Below are 19,894 nucleotides of genomic sequence, written 5' to 3' on the forward strand. Positions count from 1 at the left end.
ATATTCATACGGTTTAAAAGAGAGTGTTATTGCCGATTGCAAGATAAAATGCCAAAATGAAGAAGGCTAAGAACGAAAGAAATTACAAAGAAGACCATCGAAAAGGAACAGATTGTCTGTGCAGATTATGTTACTCTGGCCGAACCGAAAACAAAACAAAAAACTTATACACAAAATCAAAACATGTAATTGAGTGTTTGGTTGCTGGCCATTCGATTGGTGCGTGAAAGTGATTATATATGGAGGACTCTTTGATGCGTTGCGTGAACAATAACATACTCTCGCACCTTCAACAATCAGTTTTAAACAGCAAAAGCGTGTTGCGCTTGAGTAAAGACTTTGTGTACTTTTTTTTTCCTCCATGCTTGTAAAATTATTCTTTGATTTGCAAACGATATAGCTGATGAACTCAAAAATACGTCAATTATGGCAACGTAATTGTCTCACGTCATAATCAAGTCCAACCTTACGCATTGCAACAGAACTTTTTCGTTCGCGGTGTATGCTTTAGCATGCTGATAAAATTAATAAAATAAAAAAATCATTTCTTCTTCGACAAAAAAAGTAATTTGTTCAGAAAAAAAAATTCCCAGTAAACATTCGTTTCGCATATAGAAAAGTGTCTAAATAAAATTCTCGATAATATTTATCATCGTGCAATAAAATCACACATCACCTAATTGGAATGTATTTGGCATTAATTCAACGGTCAAGAAAAATCGATGTTTGGTACTCATTATTTTATTGATTTTTGCATCTGTAAATAGGCGAAAGACGATGTAATCACTTGTATTTTTACAGTTTGACAATTCATTCGTTGGTTCGAATCAATAAAAGTCTCGTGTGGTGAAAAGAAATTTCAATTCAATTTATCACGACTCACTGTATACGAGAAAATGAATAAAACTAAAATTGCTCACCGAAATTTGGCACACATTTTCTCAAGATCAATACAGCGTATTTTTACCACCAAGTTGAATGTACGTTGTTAAATTCAAGTTGAATGCACGTTGTGCACAAAAACTAACACTTTACCGTATTCTTTGCAACTATCATGCACACACCACAACTGTTTGCGTCTGCGAAATTGATGATTATTGAAAAACTCTTGCATATAGAAATAGATCTTTTGTAAATTGGTTTTCTTCATTGATCTTCAACTCGCACATTTATAATGATTTCATTCATTGCTTGGAATCTGTGTTGTTCAAATCGGGCTTTTTGTGAATCAAACATTCAAATGGTTTGGAAAGTTGATGCCCACATACATAGAAAATAATGTTAATTTACCAAATATACGTAATTGGTGTATTGATTGTGAAACAGAAAATGAAAAACTGATTGAAAAATGCCGCCGTCTCTGAACTACTGCCGTATATTTTTACGATTTTCAGGCAATAAACTTCAAAAATGCGCATAGAAATAAAAAGGAAAAGCAATTAGATTTATAGTATGCATAATTCGTTTTGCTCCTTCCACAAAATTTCAGTATAAAGCTTAATTTTTATAAATTCCAAAATATTAATTGTGCACACCAGGTATTCGATATGTTAAAACCCGTTAATTACAATGTTATTTCCTGTCATTGTGCAGAAATACTCGATGAATGAGTAATTCACGAAAATAACTTAATCTGTGTGCTATGGAATTTTTGCATTTGAAATTTTACTGAGAAGAGCCGTTTATAGAACTTTTTTGCACTTTTTGCAGCGTGTACCATATTCCAAACTTATCTTATCTCCATTTATCACATCCATCAGTTGTGTACTGTTTTGATTTGCATTCCTCAGATAACAATGGAATTTATTCAATTGAGTTTGTTATTATAATTTACGCATGAATTGCGCCAAAGTTAAAAGAAGGATGAAGCGTCAAAACAAAATGACCGCGCAAAAATATATGCTCTTTTATTTGTGAAAATATGAACTCATTTTCGCATCAAAGGTGGAAACTGAAATTCACAAAAATGAGTTCACTCTTTTTAGAATCACTAAGTTTGATGTTCATATTATCGAACGGTGTTGTGAAACCATAATATTTAATCAGATCACGTTTAGGCCGCTACCAATCCGCAATACAATGGGAGTTTTACAAATTGATTTTTTTCTTTCTCGCAAATTACAGGTTCTTGACATGATTATTGGGATAGTGGATTTCATTCGCTTTTCTGGCAAAAACGTTTCGAATTTATAATGGACTTTTCATACGGCTATTCGACAGCACACATGGCTACCAATGAAAGTGATACAGTTGCCAAATCACCAATCGCCATTACATCGAACAAATCGAGCACTATAAATGATTCCAACGGCAAAGAATGGAAAAGGTAAATAAAAGCAAAGAGAGCAACCGTTTTGCGTTTAAAAAAAATGAAAACTATTCAAATGTTATATGGTTTGCCTAATTTACGGCGTTTTTCTCATTTCAAATTCATGTAGAGCAATACCAGAGGCTGGTTATATTACACTCGGCACAATACGATATGGTGTGAGATTGGGCTGCCTTCCATCCAACTGTACACATTTCCGGTCGTCTTCACTTAGCACAGTCGATCCCATTTCGGGGACATTTTCGCCATCCACATTAAATGCACATTCGACAATGAGGAGCGAACATGATCAACAGCCAGGGAATGTAAACGGTTTGCAGAAATACATTGACAATTCATCGATTTCTTCAACGTCAATGCCAAATGTGTGCGACAGTGATAATAGTTTGAGTGATGTTACATCGGTAAATGGTTCCTGCTGTTTGAATACAACAAAATGTTCATTACCATGGATTAACAAGGTGGACTATCCGAGACCAAGTGATTTACGTAAGTCCACTGAAATGCAAAAATCATATCAAAATTATTCGGGTTAGTGGGTGTGTCTGAGTAATAATTGAGCGAATGTTTTGTTAAAAAAATCACCTCATTTTATGATATATACATCGTAGAATCAAAAATAATTTTAATGATAGATGTTTATTTAACTTAACGGCAAACGGAACAGTGAATATAATAAACATATCTGCGCACACACATACACAAACATATGCAAACACATGCACACCAAACATTTCAACACAATAGCAGACGATGTGTGGTTGTTTAAAAATAAATTTGCTTTCTCTTTTTCACACTTCGTTTGGCATTTCTCAAAGTCGATTTTCCGTTTGCGCGGAAAATACACATCCACACACACAGTGATTGTATAGCATCTTCTTCGGTTGACTTGATGATGTATGTTTATCTGTCTTGTGTTCACAGCGCATGCTTGAACTTTTCACAAAATGTGCATTATGATCATCGTTTCGAATGAGTGTGCGTGTGCGGTCTGAATCTGATTCATCATCGTCATATATCTTACGCCGTAGTGTAGTCACGAAGGAGCATTTCTTTTTTGTGTGTTTCGTTGATGATTTTCTTTATTTTTGTTTCCAGCCAAGAATAGAATCGGTTTCGACCGAAATCAGCCGACTGAATCGGTCATCTGTGCAAATGTTTCATCTCAGCAGCCATTTTCCAACTATGAAACGAATAAATTCAGTGACAAATCTTCAAACGTAAATTCAACATCGGTGAATTCATGTGTTGTTGACGATATTTCTGTGGTAGAAATAGGCGAAAATCGTCAATCGTTTTCAACGCCAATTTGCTGTTATATTTCAGCAAATCAAATCGATAATAGTCATAAATCAATCACATCCACCGAGCAAAAATCGTCCGCACATTTGGATGTTGTTGGGAAAAATAAACGTAAAAATCGTCGTCAATCGCCTACACATCATCAGCAACAGCAGCAGCCGCAGCAGCAAAACGAGTGCGAGTGTTCGTTGCAAGCGAGAAAATCAAATGAAAATGCCACAGCAAAACCGTGTCACACACTTGAAAATCGAAAAATAATCAATGTTGGCCATAAATTCAATAGCAATGTTATTAATTCGATTGCAGATCAGTCGCGGGTTGACGCAAATCGTGTTAATGCCAGTGATTTTCAAGTAAATAAATCGAAATTCCATTGTTTGGACTACGAACACAGTGATCAATGTTGTTTTTGTTGTTACAGTGACTGTAAAAAAGGCCCACGATTTAAAGCCAATTATAAATGTGATGAACAATCAGTTGAATGCGCTCAATTTCAAGTGAATCCCTCGAATTTTCGTTGCATCAGTAGTAGTGATACAAATGTGAACACATCACATTTGAATAATAATTGTAAATTGTATAAAAATCAAAATAATGATCAAAATTCATTTTGTAATTCGGATACAACAACGCAAACGGATATTTTGGACCCGAAAAAGTGTCTAACACATGATAATTCGTATCAAAATTCGACACAATTTTATGTCGATCATTCGATACGAGCGAATTGTAACATTCAAAGTGATAAATGTGCAAAAATTCAAAAACGAAAAACCGATCCAATACCAACGCCAAAACAATCTCATTTAAATTACTTACGGCGTGTTCAATCGATTAACGAAAATTGCAGTGATTGCATTGGACAATTGGATAAACGTTTTATTAAGCAAATAAAGCGACTTCAATCGACTGAATATTGTCCAAAAAGTTCGTCACATTTTCCGGATAACGTTCGGTTGGCGCAGGATGTGCAACAGAGCAAATTGGTTTGTTGCTCAAGAAATATCACAGCTCAGAAAAAAACGGCAACACTTTTTATGATTGGCAATGATAGCTCCACATTAATTGGAAGCATACCAAAATTTAAAGATAAATCGGAACTTGTGCACGATGATGATTTAGTCGACACGTGCCAAAATTCAGTGAATAATAATAACAACAATTTCAAAACGCAATATAATAGAACGATAAATGGTGGTTCCTATAAATCCATTGACAGTAAAATTCGATTGACGTCAATTTCGCCAGCTAAAGAATCTCATTCAAAAAATACGGATTGTAATCAAAACATAAATTATAAAATTCGCTCTGGCCGTACGCATAAACATTTGAAAAGTGATTGTGATGAGAATAAACGGTTGAATTTGGTGAATAAGAAGCAACACAAACACGAAGGCGTTAACGGTGACAACGACAACAACGACGACGTCGACGACGATTATTTGTGTCATTTGGAAAAATTAAATTTAGCCAATACAACTGATTCAGCAGCCACCGTTGAACAAGTTAAACAAAAAATTACACACATTTCTTCAACGTATCCAGACGACAACGGCGCCATAACAACACACGCAACAGCTGCTCCATCATTAACAACAGTGGAATACGAATCGGATAAATCAAAACAAAATAGTGAATACACCGTGATTGCATGCACGGATCAAAGTGCAGTTTCGTCAAGTGATCAGTGCAATATTTTTGAAACAAATTCAGATACAGTGAAGAGTGGCAACGCTCACGAATTTCAGTGTGAATTGAATATAAGTGATAATGAAAATACGGACCGTAATTCAAACGGAAATGTATTACTTGATGATAATTTGGTGTTGAATACAAAAACGGAGAACATTTCAAACGAAGAGTGCATCCTTTTTGAACATAAACCCATTGTATCGTCGTCCGCAGGTCAAAATCGAAATTTTAATCGACGCGCTTCATTTGATAATTCAATCGAAAAAGATCTTACTATTTTTGTGAACCATCGTCGAACGAACAGCAGCGGCGGTGAAGGATATTCATTCGACCGACAATCGAAATTAAATCGCAGTTACATTGACTCTATTTCGGACCGATTTCGTTACATTCAAAATATTGATCATCGATATGCCCATTATTTGACCCCAAATACTGTAAGTTACCAATATAATAACATAATTATTTATGTGTATTATTTTTCCCAGATTTTTTTTTTATTGAAATCAAATGTTTTTCCTCAGTTTTACGATTTTCATCTTGCATCTATTCCATTTTATGAGCGATTCAAAGTAAACAACATTCCCACAGCAAAGGAATCATCTCATTTTTATCATCTTGTTTTTTTATTTGTCTGTTTTCGAATGAATAGTTCACAGTTTTCTTCCGCATCAATCGAAAAATACTCGATCGAATTTTTCCATTGAGCAAAAAGTGTTTGCCAAAAACTGATGTTTTCATCCAAAAAAAAAAAAAAAAAAACAAACATTGTTAAAGTAAATATCTGGAAAATCAGTGTTCCACAAAATTATTACTCGACAGCTCGTTGACTGAAAAATATGGAAAATTGAATCGATATCGCCCAAAGTGTAATACTTAATTCACCAAAAAATGACATGATTTTTGTGTTCTTACTTAACTGCTTCATTTTTTCATGTAAGAAAATTTTGATGATGAGAAAAAACAGAAGTTTCTTTTGGTTATTGAGCAAAACTCAAGGAAAAAAAAGCAAAGCATTTACTCAACAGAACTAAAAGTATTTTGTTAAGCGGCACGTAACATTCACTTGAATTCGGTGTGTTTTTTTTATCTTTTCTTCATGAAAATTATTTTTAAATTTTTTCATTTAACAAAATGACGAAGCGAATGAACGTGATGCGCGCGCATAAATTCTCAGCGCTCACACATTCAGACTGATTTCGTGTATATGAATATTGAGGCTTTTGATGTAGGCTCTTCTTTCATCTGTCCGAGTTGAAGAAAAAAAATATTGCTAATTCGTTTGGCGTAGACATAATGAAATGTGATCATTGCTTACGCGCTACTACTCCCACAATCAGCTCTTTCACTTTCATTTGAATCTGAGATACAGAATAAAATCCAATTGCGCAGACTAACATCATGGTTGCAATTTTGCCAAATTCTCATTTGTCTCAACAAGTTCCGATACAAGATACAACGATTTTACAAATTACACAAGTCAATCTCGTGTGCACTTGTCAATCGGGACGAATGATGATGATTAAGCCAAAAATTCACACAAAGAAACAACCATCGCATATCATCATCATCATGACATACGACATAACACACAAACCAGAACAAAATGTCGGTCAACCAACCAAGACACTAGAATAATTTTACAAACAAGTTTTTGTTGGCATATATTACAATATATGAGAACACATCTATCTAATCGCGTCCTGAATAATTTTGTATCAATGAAACATTGTGTGCTTGTTGAACATGTCATGTTCATATTCTTTTGTGATTCACTTGTGCTGTAAACCGATACCTTTCATTGAATCTCAATCAGTTTGAACATTTTTCGAGACAAGTTCTTTTTTTTGGCAATTAAATTGCTGAATATTTCAAAGAAAATCGAAGAAAATAAGAATTTAAATAAATTTTTCAGCAACATCGAATTGATTTAATCTTTAATGTTCTTTTCTAAATGTTTCTCTCTGGTCAACAGCAACAAAATATGGAAAAGCGTAATAATACGTTGGATCGTTGGCAGCGTTTACGTTTTGGTCGAAGATCAGCATCAAATCCACCAGAAGATAAAAAAGTATCAAATCACGATTTGGAATTGGCCAGCAAACGTTCAAGTGATAAATTAGAACGTTTACGTGAAATAACTGAGTTATTAAAAGGTCCACGAAATAATGCACAAAACCCCGTGGGTAAAAGTGAAGCATCAAGTCACCATGTGCCACCAATTCCGCCGCCACGTAAACCTCGAATATCGCTGCATCGAAACAGTGGCAGCATTGAAAAGTTCATCGATACATCGGCATCAGAGTCTAGTAGCCCCATAATAAGCACAAAATTCGATCATTCCACTGAAAATGATCCATCCTATACAACATCGATCGGTCAGAGTTTGTTTCATGTTCCAACACCGCCGCCATTACCACCACCTCCGTCGAGTTCATTAATCAATAAACTTCGTCCCAATACGAGTTTATCAAATCTTGAAAGTATTTTGAAAATTCGTGATAAAGAAAAACCGATGTTACCACTTCTCGAAGAAAATGCACACAAAGAAACCGAAAAAGTGACGCAAACAAATCGATCGGCCTCAAATACAAATTCACAAAAACCATTTCGTAGTGCATCATTTTCGCAAATTGATTATTCGTCGGGAAAATACATTCGTTCAGCATTGGGCGCATTGAAAGCGTCGTTAAGCAAAGCAAAATCGCCGCCAATGAGTTTTTCATGTAAAAAAGAACGCAGCGAAAGTTCAAGCCCAGAAGATGCAAAACTGAACGAATGCAAAGACATTTGGATTCCATTGAAAGGACCTTTTGATAAACGAAACGATCTGAATTTAGATTTAATAGACGCTTCGGCCACAGCCAATATGATTTTGGAAGAAGAATGTGAACACTCACCAATTTCAAGTAAGAGCGAAACATCGATGGTGGAAAAGAGTGATTGGTCACCAACGTCATTGCCATTCAATACAATCAATGCCGCACAAATGACCGTCGATTCACCGCGTGATGAAAGTGCCGCCGTGCAAGGTGTTGATAACTATTTTGAAACGGTGAATCCATGTTTGATCCCAATACCCGTATTTGAATGTTCACATCTTGGTGATAAATGGATAAATACATGTGATGTAGACAGTGAAAATGTGAATGAACTATCAAACAAGACTTTAATTGTTGAGCCGAATGATGATGATATACCGGCTTTTTTGGAAATACAATCCGAACAAATGAAATCAAATGTGGGTGTGAGTTCGGCCAATAATGATATTAAAAAAGACGAACATAGTAAGAGAAATTCAAATGTGGACGAACTATCAGATAGATTGCGACAAAAAGCTCAAAGTCCAACATTGGACATAGATACATTACCAGCGATTGCTGTGACGCCTGGTTCGAGTGTTAGCACCGTAAGTGGGTCTTCATTTGAAGAAATAGATAATGCATCTACACAATCACAATCGCAACAACCACGATCAGACTATGCATCCGACTATGGAGTTGAAGTTCGTAAGCGTTACAGCAATGAAGATAAGAGCAGCGATAGTAATCCATCTACATCAACATCTGGTACAAATTCACCAAAAAGTCACGATGAAAAGCGTCGAATTGACAAATCAAAACGACGAAAGGGTATGTACATACAATGGGCAACTCTCGACAAACACAATAAAGAATTAAATGCAGTTTCGTGGACAGTTGGCGACAGTTCAAATGATTTGTGTGAACGAATTGTGCCTGAAATCGATAGTAATGGTCAACCAATTTGGCCCATTGGTGCATATCATCGAAAGGACCATTTACAACTTGAAGGTCCAGAAAAGATGCGTAAAAATAATTTAAATAGTTTATCATCACTCGAACCAACCTCACCCGAATCAGTTTTTACGTCGTCAAGATCACATTTGGATAGTACCGGCAAAAGTCCATGCGTTAGTTGTGATGAAACTCAACCAATATCGGCCTCTTGTGATGTGTTTACGCCTGATTCGGATTGTGGTAGACAACCTGTGTGGCCACAAAGAGGTACGACTCAAACTCGACGTCAAAGCTTATCGCTACAAAGTTCCGAGGAAAAAGATGAATCACTTTCACTAGCATCACCGCCACCACCATCAAAACCGAGAAGTAAAATATTTTTACTACGTTCCGATTCAATATCAGACAATGAAATGAGCGATAGGACACCGCCGCCAAGAGATCGAACGAGTCAAAGTCCTGCTCCAGATCATGATTTAAAACGATATTCAAAACGTCCACTAAGAGGTCCATATGGTATTTTACTCGAAGCCGAAATGAAAAAACCGGCCAAACAAAATTATGACGGTGTATTAGAAGAATTGAATCGATCCGAAAGGTAATTGAACTCTATAAATTTCAAATATTTATGCAATTAATTATGAATGATTTGAATGTTTTCCATTTCAGTCCGTATATGTTGTCAGCAAAGCAACGCGATTCAAATCTACTGGCGTACGATGATTTAGTGCCACCGTTCACGCAACGTAGCATTTCACTGGGTAAATCCATATCGTCACGAAAATCCAGTGAAACGGAAAATTCATTGCCGATTCCAGTACATTGTCGAGCTGCGTCAACGCCAGCCCATATGGAGGCACCACGAAATGAAGCCGTTCATGCATATCATAAACGATTTCCAAGCTGTGTCGAAACATCATCGCGAAAAGATACGAAAAGAATCTCGACCGATAGTTATGGCGTTCGAAATGCAGACGATCGCCATAGTAAACGTGCCACATCCGAGATAAAAGATAAAATTACCAAAAGAAATGCATCATCACCGGCAGCCATTTCATTATTGAATGTTGGCAATGAAAAATCGACGCATCGCCACGATGACCGTGGCAAATCACCGATGAAACACAATCAATCATTGCCACTCAAAGCGAGTCCGGAACTTTTGGCCGAATTATTAAGAGGTTCCAGTGAAAAAATGACGACATCCGAACGTGAACGAAATAAAAAAATGGTACATACCGACGCATATGCGCTTCCAATGGCTGTACAACAATTTTTGGTAAGCGTTTACTGCTACACTATGTATATATTTACTATAGTTTTAATATCGTTTGGAATTCGATTTCAATTCGTGTATTTCGTTCGCATTTCGGAGCGCACAAAACCAGTTACAATAGTACGAAGCGTGCACAGCTGAACCTTCATTTAGAAAAATAAATATAGAATAGTCAATGTTTGTAAATCAGTACAAACAAATATGACCTATTCTACGTTCGCAAATATGAATCGACATACACGTTTTCTTGTTCGGCTGCGGACGTCTTTTTTTAAAATTGTTTCGTATGAATTTCGTTCATATTCTTTTGATATTTAAAAAAAGTTGTATAGCTAGTGAAATCAAATTGCATTGAGAATTGCAAATTATATCATTTATATGATGCAACTGTTGTGAAACGTATACCATTAAACATTTAAATTTTGTGTGCTCTTCATGCAAATGCAATGAGAATGAGTCATCGATGATTTTTGGGCCAATTTTATGTGTGATGAAAATGTTTGCGCGAAAAAAGCAATGAAACCGAAACGATAAATAAACACTAGCATTTAAGCGAAATTATTGTAACAATTTGGCTTAATTCGTGCCAACGGCTTGAGCAAATTGACTCATTGCCGGGAAAACTGAGTGAATATTTTAGATTTGAATTTTTCGATTGGAATAGATGCTAACGTTCCATTCGGCACATGCGCCTTCGACCTTTGGTGGAATGACTTCTTTTATTTTCACGCTGATAAACACATTAAAAAATGTCTTGGCGGGTGCTTGAGGTGTATGCTCTTTTTTCACCTTACCACATTTATGGAATATATTTTTTTGTTGGTAGAGAAATTCGTAATTTTATCAAAAATTGCAATTTTATTTGATAATGAAAACTTTTTTTGGGACATGTTTACGTGTAGATTTTAAAGGGAAAAATTCAAATTAGTCGTTTCCAACAGAGCTCAGAAGCGCCCAGAAAAAAAACATGTGTACGCACACTCTATAAAAATGATAAGCATTTTCCGTGTAGCTGAAGCTGATAAAAAGAGACACGCAATGCGTGTGCGTTTAACGAGCAAATCAAAATGAGTGGAAAAACGTGTTTCTAATTGAAAAGCATCTTGTTTAGAAAATTGACCATTTTTCACTCAATATGAGTGAAAACTCATGTTGTTATTGTTGTTGTATGCTTGAATCTAAGACTGGGAAGCTTTCTTCTATTTCTGAATTTAACTCAATGGAAATGTCGACCATCCAGATCAGTAGAAAGTTTGCAGGAAGCGTACATTGGATTCAGTTGGGCATCACTACGCGTCGACAGAACATTTATAATTTCATGTATTCACCCGTTCATAGTTTGTGTTATTGAGCGAGTTCAATGGAATCCAAAAAACAGTGTCTATATCAACGATAAGCATATATCAAATGATTGCTAACAGTGAAAATATTTCGCAAATCAAATTGAATGTATAAAAAAGAACAGAATTTTTCTCGTGAAGTGACAAAAACTCTCATTTAAATACGTTCTATGAATAGAAATCAAAATTTTGCAAAGATGAAATATTATAGAAATTTGTGAACATTTTTCTTCAATATATCCCAGAAAGGCTAGCATTTTATTGCCGATTTAAATTGCTCATTTCTGCGGTGGCAATATTCATTGGTTTCATTCACAGTTTTGTGGTATACATATGTGAAGTGATTAAAAAGTCGTTGTATAATTTGGAATGTGCACAAAAACGCCTTGGCAAAGAAAATCTATAATACACTTTTGCCAAACTTGAATACCTCGCACAATGTACGGGTATAGCATTGCGAAGGAGTTGTTGAAGATTTTCAACGAAAATCATTACCAAAGAGATTGCATAAATTTATTACATGTTACCGACGAATGTGATGAAAGTCTTAGCAGTGAAAGTGCTTTCGTTCGGTTTTTTTCTCGATGAAAATGCGCACATTATATTGATTAGCTATTCCAATGAAACTTATTTGTTGAACAACAAATGCCCGTGTGACGCAAATGATTGTGCTGCAATTTCGGTTGTGTATGGCTCTACTTACCAATGTCAATTGGTTCTTCTTTATCCCGTTAATCGATTTGTGGTTTTTGATAATATCGATATTCAATGGCTGTTATGTTCCAATATCTATCTTCCAAAGGAATAAAATGAATATAATGAAGAACAATCCAAACCGAATTTCTATCTCTTTTAACTTGAGTTCACATTGTCTGCTTCATCTCCATTTAAACTATCAAAATGCTGTGGTTTTATGGAAAGCCTGCTGTTCGTGTTTAATGGATGGAAGATGTAATAAGAAACAGTGCGCGCGTGTTTCTACATCAATCGAGTTTACTCTCACTCTCTTTTCCATTTTTTTTTTTTTTGGTGAGCTGTATTCGATCAGCACACGCAAAATGCCATAAAATCAATAATTTTGATTCATGTGTCGCATGTACGAAATCTTCGTAATTCATTTCATTTACTTTTCTCCTTTCTTTCTTGATTTCTGAAGAGCACAAGTAGAAACACACATAAATCGATATTAAAACGCAAAAGAATTATTTAATGGTGAATGATTTGAGCTTATTTCAAATAAAATATTTTACTATAGACACGATGTGAATATGTGAAGAAATTGTATGTTTCTTTTGCGATTTACACACTTCTCTTCTTTTGGATGCGTGTATCATTTTTTTATATTTTGTATTGTATGTGTGTGTTGTGCAAACTTAGAATAAAATACATTGCAAGTGAGACTCTCCAACGGCGTCACGTCAGGCCACAAATAACGACAACAAGAGTAAGAACTGAGAGTGTGTGTGAGAGAGAGATAAAATGAGTAACACAAGTCAACGTATCGCGTACAAAGCTAGAGATAGAGGGTAGAGTTGGATATTACGATAAATGCATATGACTGTATGCTGTGTGTCGTTTGCTTTACTATCTAGTATCTATTTACCATGTCGCGTGTGGGTGCTTGGCCTAGAAAATGTTTCACGCGTGTTACGTTTTTCATATATGTGAACGCTTGTTTCCCGTTTGTTAGTCTCGATTCTCCCATTTGATGGGCTCGCATAATAATAATGTATATCCGTTGGATTTGCTGTGATCGTTTTAACTTGTTTTTTTTTATACCTGTATTCATTGAATTCTATTCGCAATGAGAAGGGATTATAATGTGATAAATCTTTTCATCCCCAATTGGATTTATAGAAAACAGTAAATATTTTCTCTTGAAACTGTGAATGCGCCATCTTCTCATTGTCATTCAAATGATTGAAAAAACTTCTGAGATTAAAGTGAGACTTTAAGGCACAACGTTTGTATACATTTAATGTTTAGTAAACAAATAATCTTGTTGAAAAATGTCACACATACTGCCGTATGTTTTTTTTAAATACAAGCAATCACTAGTGAGAACGTGTGTCAATCAACACAACGGTTCATCTACTTGGAATCGAATTGCTTTCATTAAAATAAGCCACAATTTTCTTCTTCGATATTTTCCGAGGCTTTTTTCACACCGTGGCTGAAAGGTGTATTTATCTAAATGGTTTATTTATTTTGTGCGATATTCTCTTCCGATATGATGGAAAAACCAATCAGCTGTGATAATATTAAGCAATCGTATTTACGTAAATTGAATATATTCATTGGAAATTAATCGAACGAGCATCAGCACCAACAACACCAATTTCAATACATTTACAGAAAACATTTGGAAAATACCCATCAATCGTTATATTTATTGCGTTGAATTCAAAACGCGCACACAATAACACAAAAACATTTCAATATTGCTTTAAATTACGCTTCGGTTCGAGTGCTTTTTCCGTCTTATCTGGCATATGAAAAATAAATTCATCGATTCGATATTATGATAAAAGCGTTTGTTTCATTCAAGTAACTTCATAAAATGGCATTTCCATCATTCGTTTTATGTGAATTTGTATGGTTTCGAAAACTACGCAACAAGCATATACACAAACAAACCACAACTACGAACAATTCGATTCGGTCATTCAATCATATTAAACACCCAATATTCTGTCAATTAAGTTGTATTGTATTGGTTTTGAATCTATTACCTTTTTGCGTATTTCATAGTGACCTTTTGATGTGACAAACACGTTGAAGTTTATTCATTTTATTCTATCATAATAGAAGAATATTAGATGGAAAACTGGAAAATGTCACATCAATATTTTAAAAAATAACTGCGTTTCAAGAATTGAACATTGTTGGCATTAGTTTTATGATTAATGATGTTTTGAATGGTTTATGACTCTGAAATGATCAGTATGTCACGTTAGTTTTACACACAAACCATTTTCATTGTTGTCCCGCGAAAAACGAAAATAATTTGAACGAAGAAAAACAATTCGTGAGCAGTCAAAAGAAAATAATAAAAAAAGAACTATTTAGAACATCTGTTCTCGATTCAGTTCGATTTGGATGTGATGATGTGAATTGTGTGCTGTAAAATATTTGCAAATGTGCGCTTGTGTTGTGTATGTGTGTCGGTCGGTACTTTACTTAAAGAAGTTGCCAAATAAATCCTATTTTTAGATTGGCTTTGAACGCGCGCGTGAGCCGCTGAACTGAAAATTCGATGACATTCGTATACAGCAATGTTATCGGTTCAGTGTAGCAATTAATGCCAATTCGAAAAAAATGACAAAAATGCCATTTTCAGACGATCCATTTATCAAAATTTATTTTTTATTCTATAACTGAGTGTGAATATTAAGTGTGAATGATGATGTTTAAGAGCTTGTAAACTTTATGAACATATATGTTTGACCCTGAACATTAATTTTGTGAATATTTTCTTCGTAAGAAACTCTTTTCTAGTAATACAAATTCCATGGCTTCTTTTGATCTTGAAAGTTCTGTACCCTTTATGCCGTCGAAAATATTTACGGTACGGAAGTTAAAAGTTCCGTCCTTCGATTATGTCATAATTTCGAAATATTTTCAAAAGAATTTTGTAAAATCTTTATGCAATCTCTTTTCTCTATCAACATGATCCATTTTTAAAAAATATTGTTTTTTTTTTCTATCACAAAGAAATGGTATATTAAACCAAAGCCCACAAAAGTCCCTTTAATTGGTGAACATTTCAATAAAATCTTCGACGATTGATGGAAAATGTCGGTTTTAAATACAAACTCTTTGAATACAATTGACGCTGGTAAAAATCTTTCTAACGAAAAAAAATCGAATGATACGACGAAGATTAGTGAAAATCGAGAGAAAAACGAAAATTTTACGCCGAGAACAATAACAACAACAGCAACTACAATGCCAGCAGCAACAAATCCCAATATCAATCCCATGACTGCAACGGTTACTGTTCTGAATTCAAATGCGCCATTTTCAATGTCTGACCAATGTTCAGATACTGAAGAGGATTTCGACCGTACCACACGAAATCTTGGCGCACATAGATGGATCTTTAACAATTACAAAGAAGTAAGTGAATTCAACTTGTTTTTTCAAAGAAAAAAGAATTTCACGTTTAATTGAAATTAAATGAAATGAACGTTTTTGTGTTTCTTACAATACAAACGATATTTGAATGAATGAATTTACATGTGGAATTTGTGAAATACGAGGAAATTTCGCTTGTTTTGAACCTTAGAAAAGTTGATTAAAAAAATCATTCGGAAAAATGTTCACATTTACAGAGTACAAAGCAATTGAGGGCAGGCAGAAGATTTTCTCTCCTGAAGTTCTCTTCAGAAAAAAATCATATATCTACTCAAATATAATGGACTAAAATTAATTCAGAATTTAACAACACTGCAAACCAATTTCATCACTTCGAAAGATCGTAAAATTTAAAGAAAAACAACACAATCGTTATAATAATTATGTATTTTTATTGATCATTTCCCAGTTTTTAATTTCTTTTGTTTCAAACTGATAACTGTGTCAACATTTTGTTTAATCTTTGAGTTAATCTACATCTTGAAAGAATTAAAAATATTGTCATTCATATGTCTTATTTTATTATTAAAAATTTAATCTTTGATATCTTTTGGCATATCAACACTTAAATCGGCTATAACATAAGCGGCGGCAGCAAACAAGGCAGTGTTTTTATCAAGATCATCTGGATTTTCGACGAGCATACTGTCACCGACCGAATGATGATAGTAAAAATATTTTTCATTTTTGTTAAAAAGACTTGCACCTGGGAATCCACGATTGACCCATAGACTAATATCTGGACCCATAAATTCTGTATCAAATTCGGTTGCATTCAATGGCGACATCAGTTTTAAAACTTCCTTGAAAATGCACTCAGCCTCTTTATTGCCTTTGAACTGTAGACCAAGTGGCGTGAATGTGCCTACATCACTTTCAATGAAAAAATTAAATTCTTCTCTTTCATGTGGCTTATGTTCTCGTTCATATGCTTTGGCGCCATGAAGACCTTGCTCCTCAGCAGTCCATAGAATTGCACGAATTGTTCTTTTTGGTTTCAAATTGAGCCGTTTCAATAAGTGTAATGCTTTCCATGCGATAAATGCACCGCCACCGTCATCCATGGCACCAACACCTACGTCCCAGCTATCCAAATGCCCCGAAACAACTACAACTGGAGCTTTTCTCTCGCCAGCTAATTCCGCAATTGTATTGCGTGACACAAAATCTTCCAGATTTGTGTCATCCATTTCCAGATGCAAGGTTATTTTTTGACCTCTACGATACATTCGAAGCATCATGTATGCATCTTCAACGGTAACTGCTGCCACTGGAATTTTATTTTTAACGTCATTTGAATATTTTTGCGAGCCAGTGTGTAATGATGCAATTGAATATGGTGTAATAGATCGAACCAAAGCTGCCACAGCTCCTTTTTTCGATGCAACTGAGGCTGCTTGTGAACGATACTGCATAGTTTTGGAATATCCCTGCCACTCTGGCACGAATAGTACAATTTTTCCACGTACAGTCGCCTCGGTCAATTTATCAAATTCTTCAAAACTCTCGACAACAACAACATCAGCAAACAAACCGCCTCTTATAGTACCGACAGAACTACCCAATCCAATGATATTAATTTTTGTCCATCTCGGTGTTAACATTTGACAATTTTCATAACCTCGTTCCCAGTGAGGCACAGTAGCATTCTCCGTATGAACATTGTCTAATCCAGCTTTCTTCATTTCATCAACCATGTAATCAATTGCATTTTCCAAACTCTTTGATCCCGACATTCGACCACCAAATTTGTCCGTCATTTCAGCCAATCTAAATAATTTACATAAAAATCATGCTCAACCAATAAGAATAATATGTTTTTCTTCAAATTTCTATTCTTACGCATTCCATGTATCCCCCGAATATTTTCCAGCGACGATGGCGTTTGCGATTTCATGTACAAGTGGTTGATATGCTTTGATTTCATCAATGAGTTCCTGTGTTAAGCTGGCGCATTGATCTTTAACATTATCAGCTATATTTGAATTCACCTCTGCTGTTGTGCCAAGCACTTCATTTGCATGAATCTCATTGCTCACACTTGTGAATTTAAATATAATTACGACTCCCAAGACAACCAGAACCAATGCCAATATGGCATAGAAATATCGATTTTTTAACATTTTTTGGAAAATATAAGATGTACACTTCACAAATTAAACTATTATACTGAATGCAGCAAATCAAAACCAGATCATTTCACGTTTCGTATTCATATAACATAATCTCATTTTTTGTTATCGTTCTCACATTAGATTACGTTTTAAAGCTCATTAAATATTTTATTTATTGATGAATAAACAACACCTGAAACAATATTGTAAGTTAAAAAAACTTCCATATCAGTCGTTCATCATGATACAAATCATGCGTTAAATAACTATGCGATGATATATGATTTCGAATAGAAGATTAAATGATTATTGAAAGTCAATCTGTGGGCAAAAAATAGCGTATCTGAAACATTGAAGTCTTCGAATCGTCATAAGCTTTGTGAAACTAAAACATCACATGTTTCATTATCATTTAATCCTTTTACGGTTAATTAATTAATAAAACTGTTTGAATTAAGTCAGTGTATTCAATTTCGTGAAGTTCGATAGACTCGTAAAAAATCAACATCATATCCCACAGATCTAAAACGAAACATGATGATTACAGAAAAAAATGTAATAATATCAAAACTACTAAGCTGTTATTCGGTTAACAGCAATAATTGCGAAAAACGACTAAATTAAAATTATGGTACAATAAAAGCATTTGCTTTTAATTAGTCAGCACGCAATGAGGCTTGGCTTCGTTGTACGCTCATTTGAAAATCGTATTTTTCCGTTCAAGCTTATGAAATATTCATGTCATGATTTTATGATTGATGTGATTCTTTTTCCCTTTTCTAATTGAAACAAAATGGGATAGAAGTAGGATATTGAACTTTCGTCCAATCGATATACGGAGTTGACGGTTTTAAAGGCAAATGACCTAAATTAGAATGTCCGAAATATTCGAGAGAGAGAGAGAAAAGAAAATATATATAAACACACAAATTGAAATATCCGTTCTTATCAGCGGTGTACGAATAGAAGTCGATCCATGACCAAACACTAACAAACTAACTTATTTAAATGCCATTCTCGATGGACAAAGGCGATGTCGATGGTAGAAAGGCAACTGTTGGTTTATAATTAAATGGCATTTTTTCCATCTTCCTCTAAAAATAGCGTTACACCGAACAAAATGTGTAATGATGATAATATTAATTATTGGTCTTTCCGGTGTGTGTGTGTTTTTTCCCTCTCTCGTTTCGTTTTCCATTTTTTTTATTTTTCCCATTCACCCAATACTGTTCTTCACTGATTTTATACATTTTAAAACCATTCACATGTAATTATTGGAAAATTTTGATGCGTGAAATATTCAATGAGTTCAACAAGGAAAACAAATGTGCTTGAAACACACAACGTCTTCGTATTTTGTAAACAAAGCTCAACCATTTATATCGGTAATAATATATCTTCAAAACAAAACTGAAATATACATATATCATCTGTTTTCCATCAAATCGATTTTGATGGACATGTTTTCGCGGGATCGTATATGTACGCACAACGGTTATGGTGATGATGTTGTTATAGTACGCACTGGCTTCTAGTGTGGCAAAAACACAATTACAACACAATGCCTTCGTATCGATTTTGTATTTGTATGAGTTTTGCGTTTTAATTTATTTCATTCTTCTTTTTCAATCAACAGGTATATTCTAGACGGTGATTTGTTTTCCATGTTTTGTAAAAGTACACCCCACCGATCGAAAAAGAAATGAACACTTTTTATATTGTTAAATCGCGTGGCTCAACGCATTAATTGACTACCAGTTGCTAATATTGCTTTGTATAAAGAGAATTTTTGCGCCGATAAGAAAATGAAAAAAATCCAAATAAACCGAAAAATGTGTGAATCCCAGCAAAGTCATTGGCAGAATTCAGTTTGAATAAATATTACGTGTAAAATAAACTGTGTAAATCGAATAATTTCCTCTTGTTATGACGACATAACGAATAGA

The 19,894-nt window shown here is 34.6% G+C and overlaps 2 protein-coding genes across 2 annotated transcripts in view; one reads left to right on the forward strand and one right to left on the reverse strand.

Moving 5' to 3' along the window:
- Window positions 1-19,894, forward strand: part of LOC116342734 — a 42,909-nt gene that overhangs the window by 13,744 nt on the left and 9,271 nt on the right. Inside the window, exons 2-6 of the mRNA XM_031770452.1 lie at window positions 2,125-2,326; window positions 2,439-2,818; window positions 3,428-5,760; window positions 7,299-9,679; window positions 9,751-10,360. Coding sequence (XP_031626312.1) covers window positions 2,193-2,326; window positions 2,439-2,818; window positions 3,428-5,760; window positions 7,299-9,679; window positions 9,751-10,360 — 5,838 coding nt within the window. The 5' untranslated portion in view covers window positions 2,125-2,192. The remainder of the gene's footprint in view (window positions 1-2,124; window positions 2,327-2,438; window positions 2,819-3,427; window positions 5,761-7,298; window positions 9,680-9,750; window positions 10,361-19,894) is intronic.
- Window positions 16,256-18,018, reverse strand: LOC116342735 (carboxypeptidase Q-like). The gene is made up of 2 exons (XM_031770454.1): window positions 17,677-18,018; window positions 16,256-17,604 (listed from the first exon to the last, which is right to left on the reverse strand). The coding sequence occupies exons 1-2, from the start codon at window positions 17,955-17,957 to the stop codon at window positions 16,368-16,370; spliced, it is 1,518 nt and encodes a 505-aa protein (XP_031626314.1). The 5' UTR covers window positions 17,958-18,018; the 3' UTR covers window positions 16,256-16,367.

The sequence above is a fragment of the Contarinia nasturtii genome, unplaced genomic scaffold (genome assembly GCF_009176525.2).
Source record: "Contarinia nasturtii isolate CC-2019 unplaced genomic scaffold, AAFC_CNas_1.1 Cnas_scaffold_928, whole genome shotgun sequence".
Classification (NCBI taxonomy): Eukaryota; Metazoa; Arthropoda; class Insecta; order Diptera; family Cecidomyiidae; genus Contarinia; species Contarinia nasturtii.

Coding starts and splice junctions, on each gene's coding strand:
- LOC116342735 (XM_031770454.1), bottom strand. CDS start 17,957: ATGTTAAAAAATCGATATTTCTATGCCATATTGGCATTGGTTCTGGTT. Junction 17,605..17,676: donor TCGGGGGATACATGGAATGC/GTAAGAATAGAA, acceptor TAAATTATTTAG/ATTGGCTGAAATGACGGACA.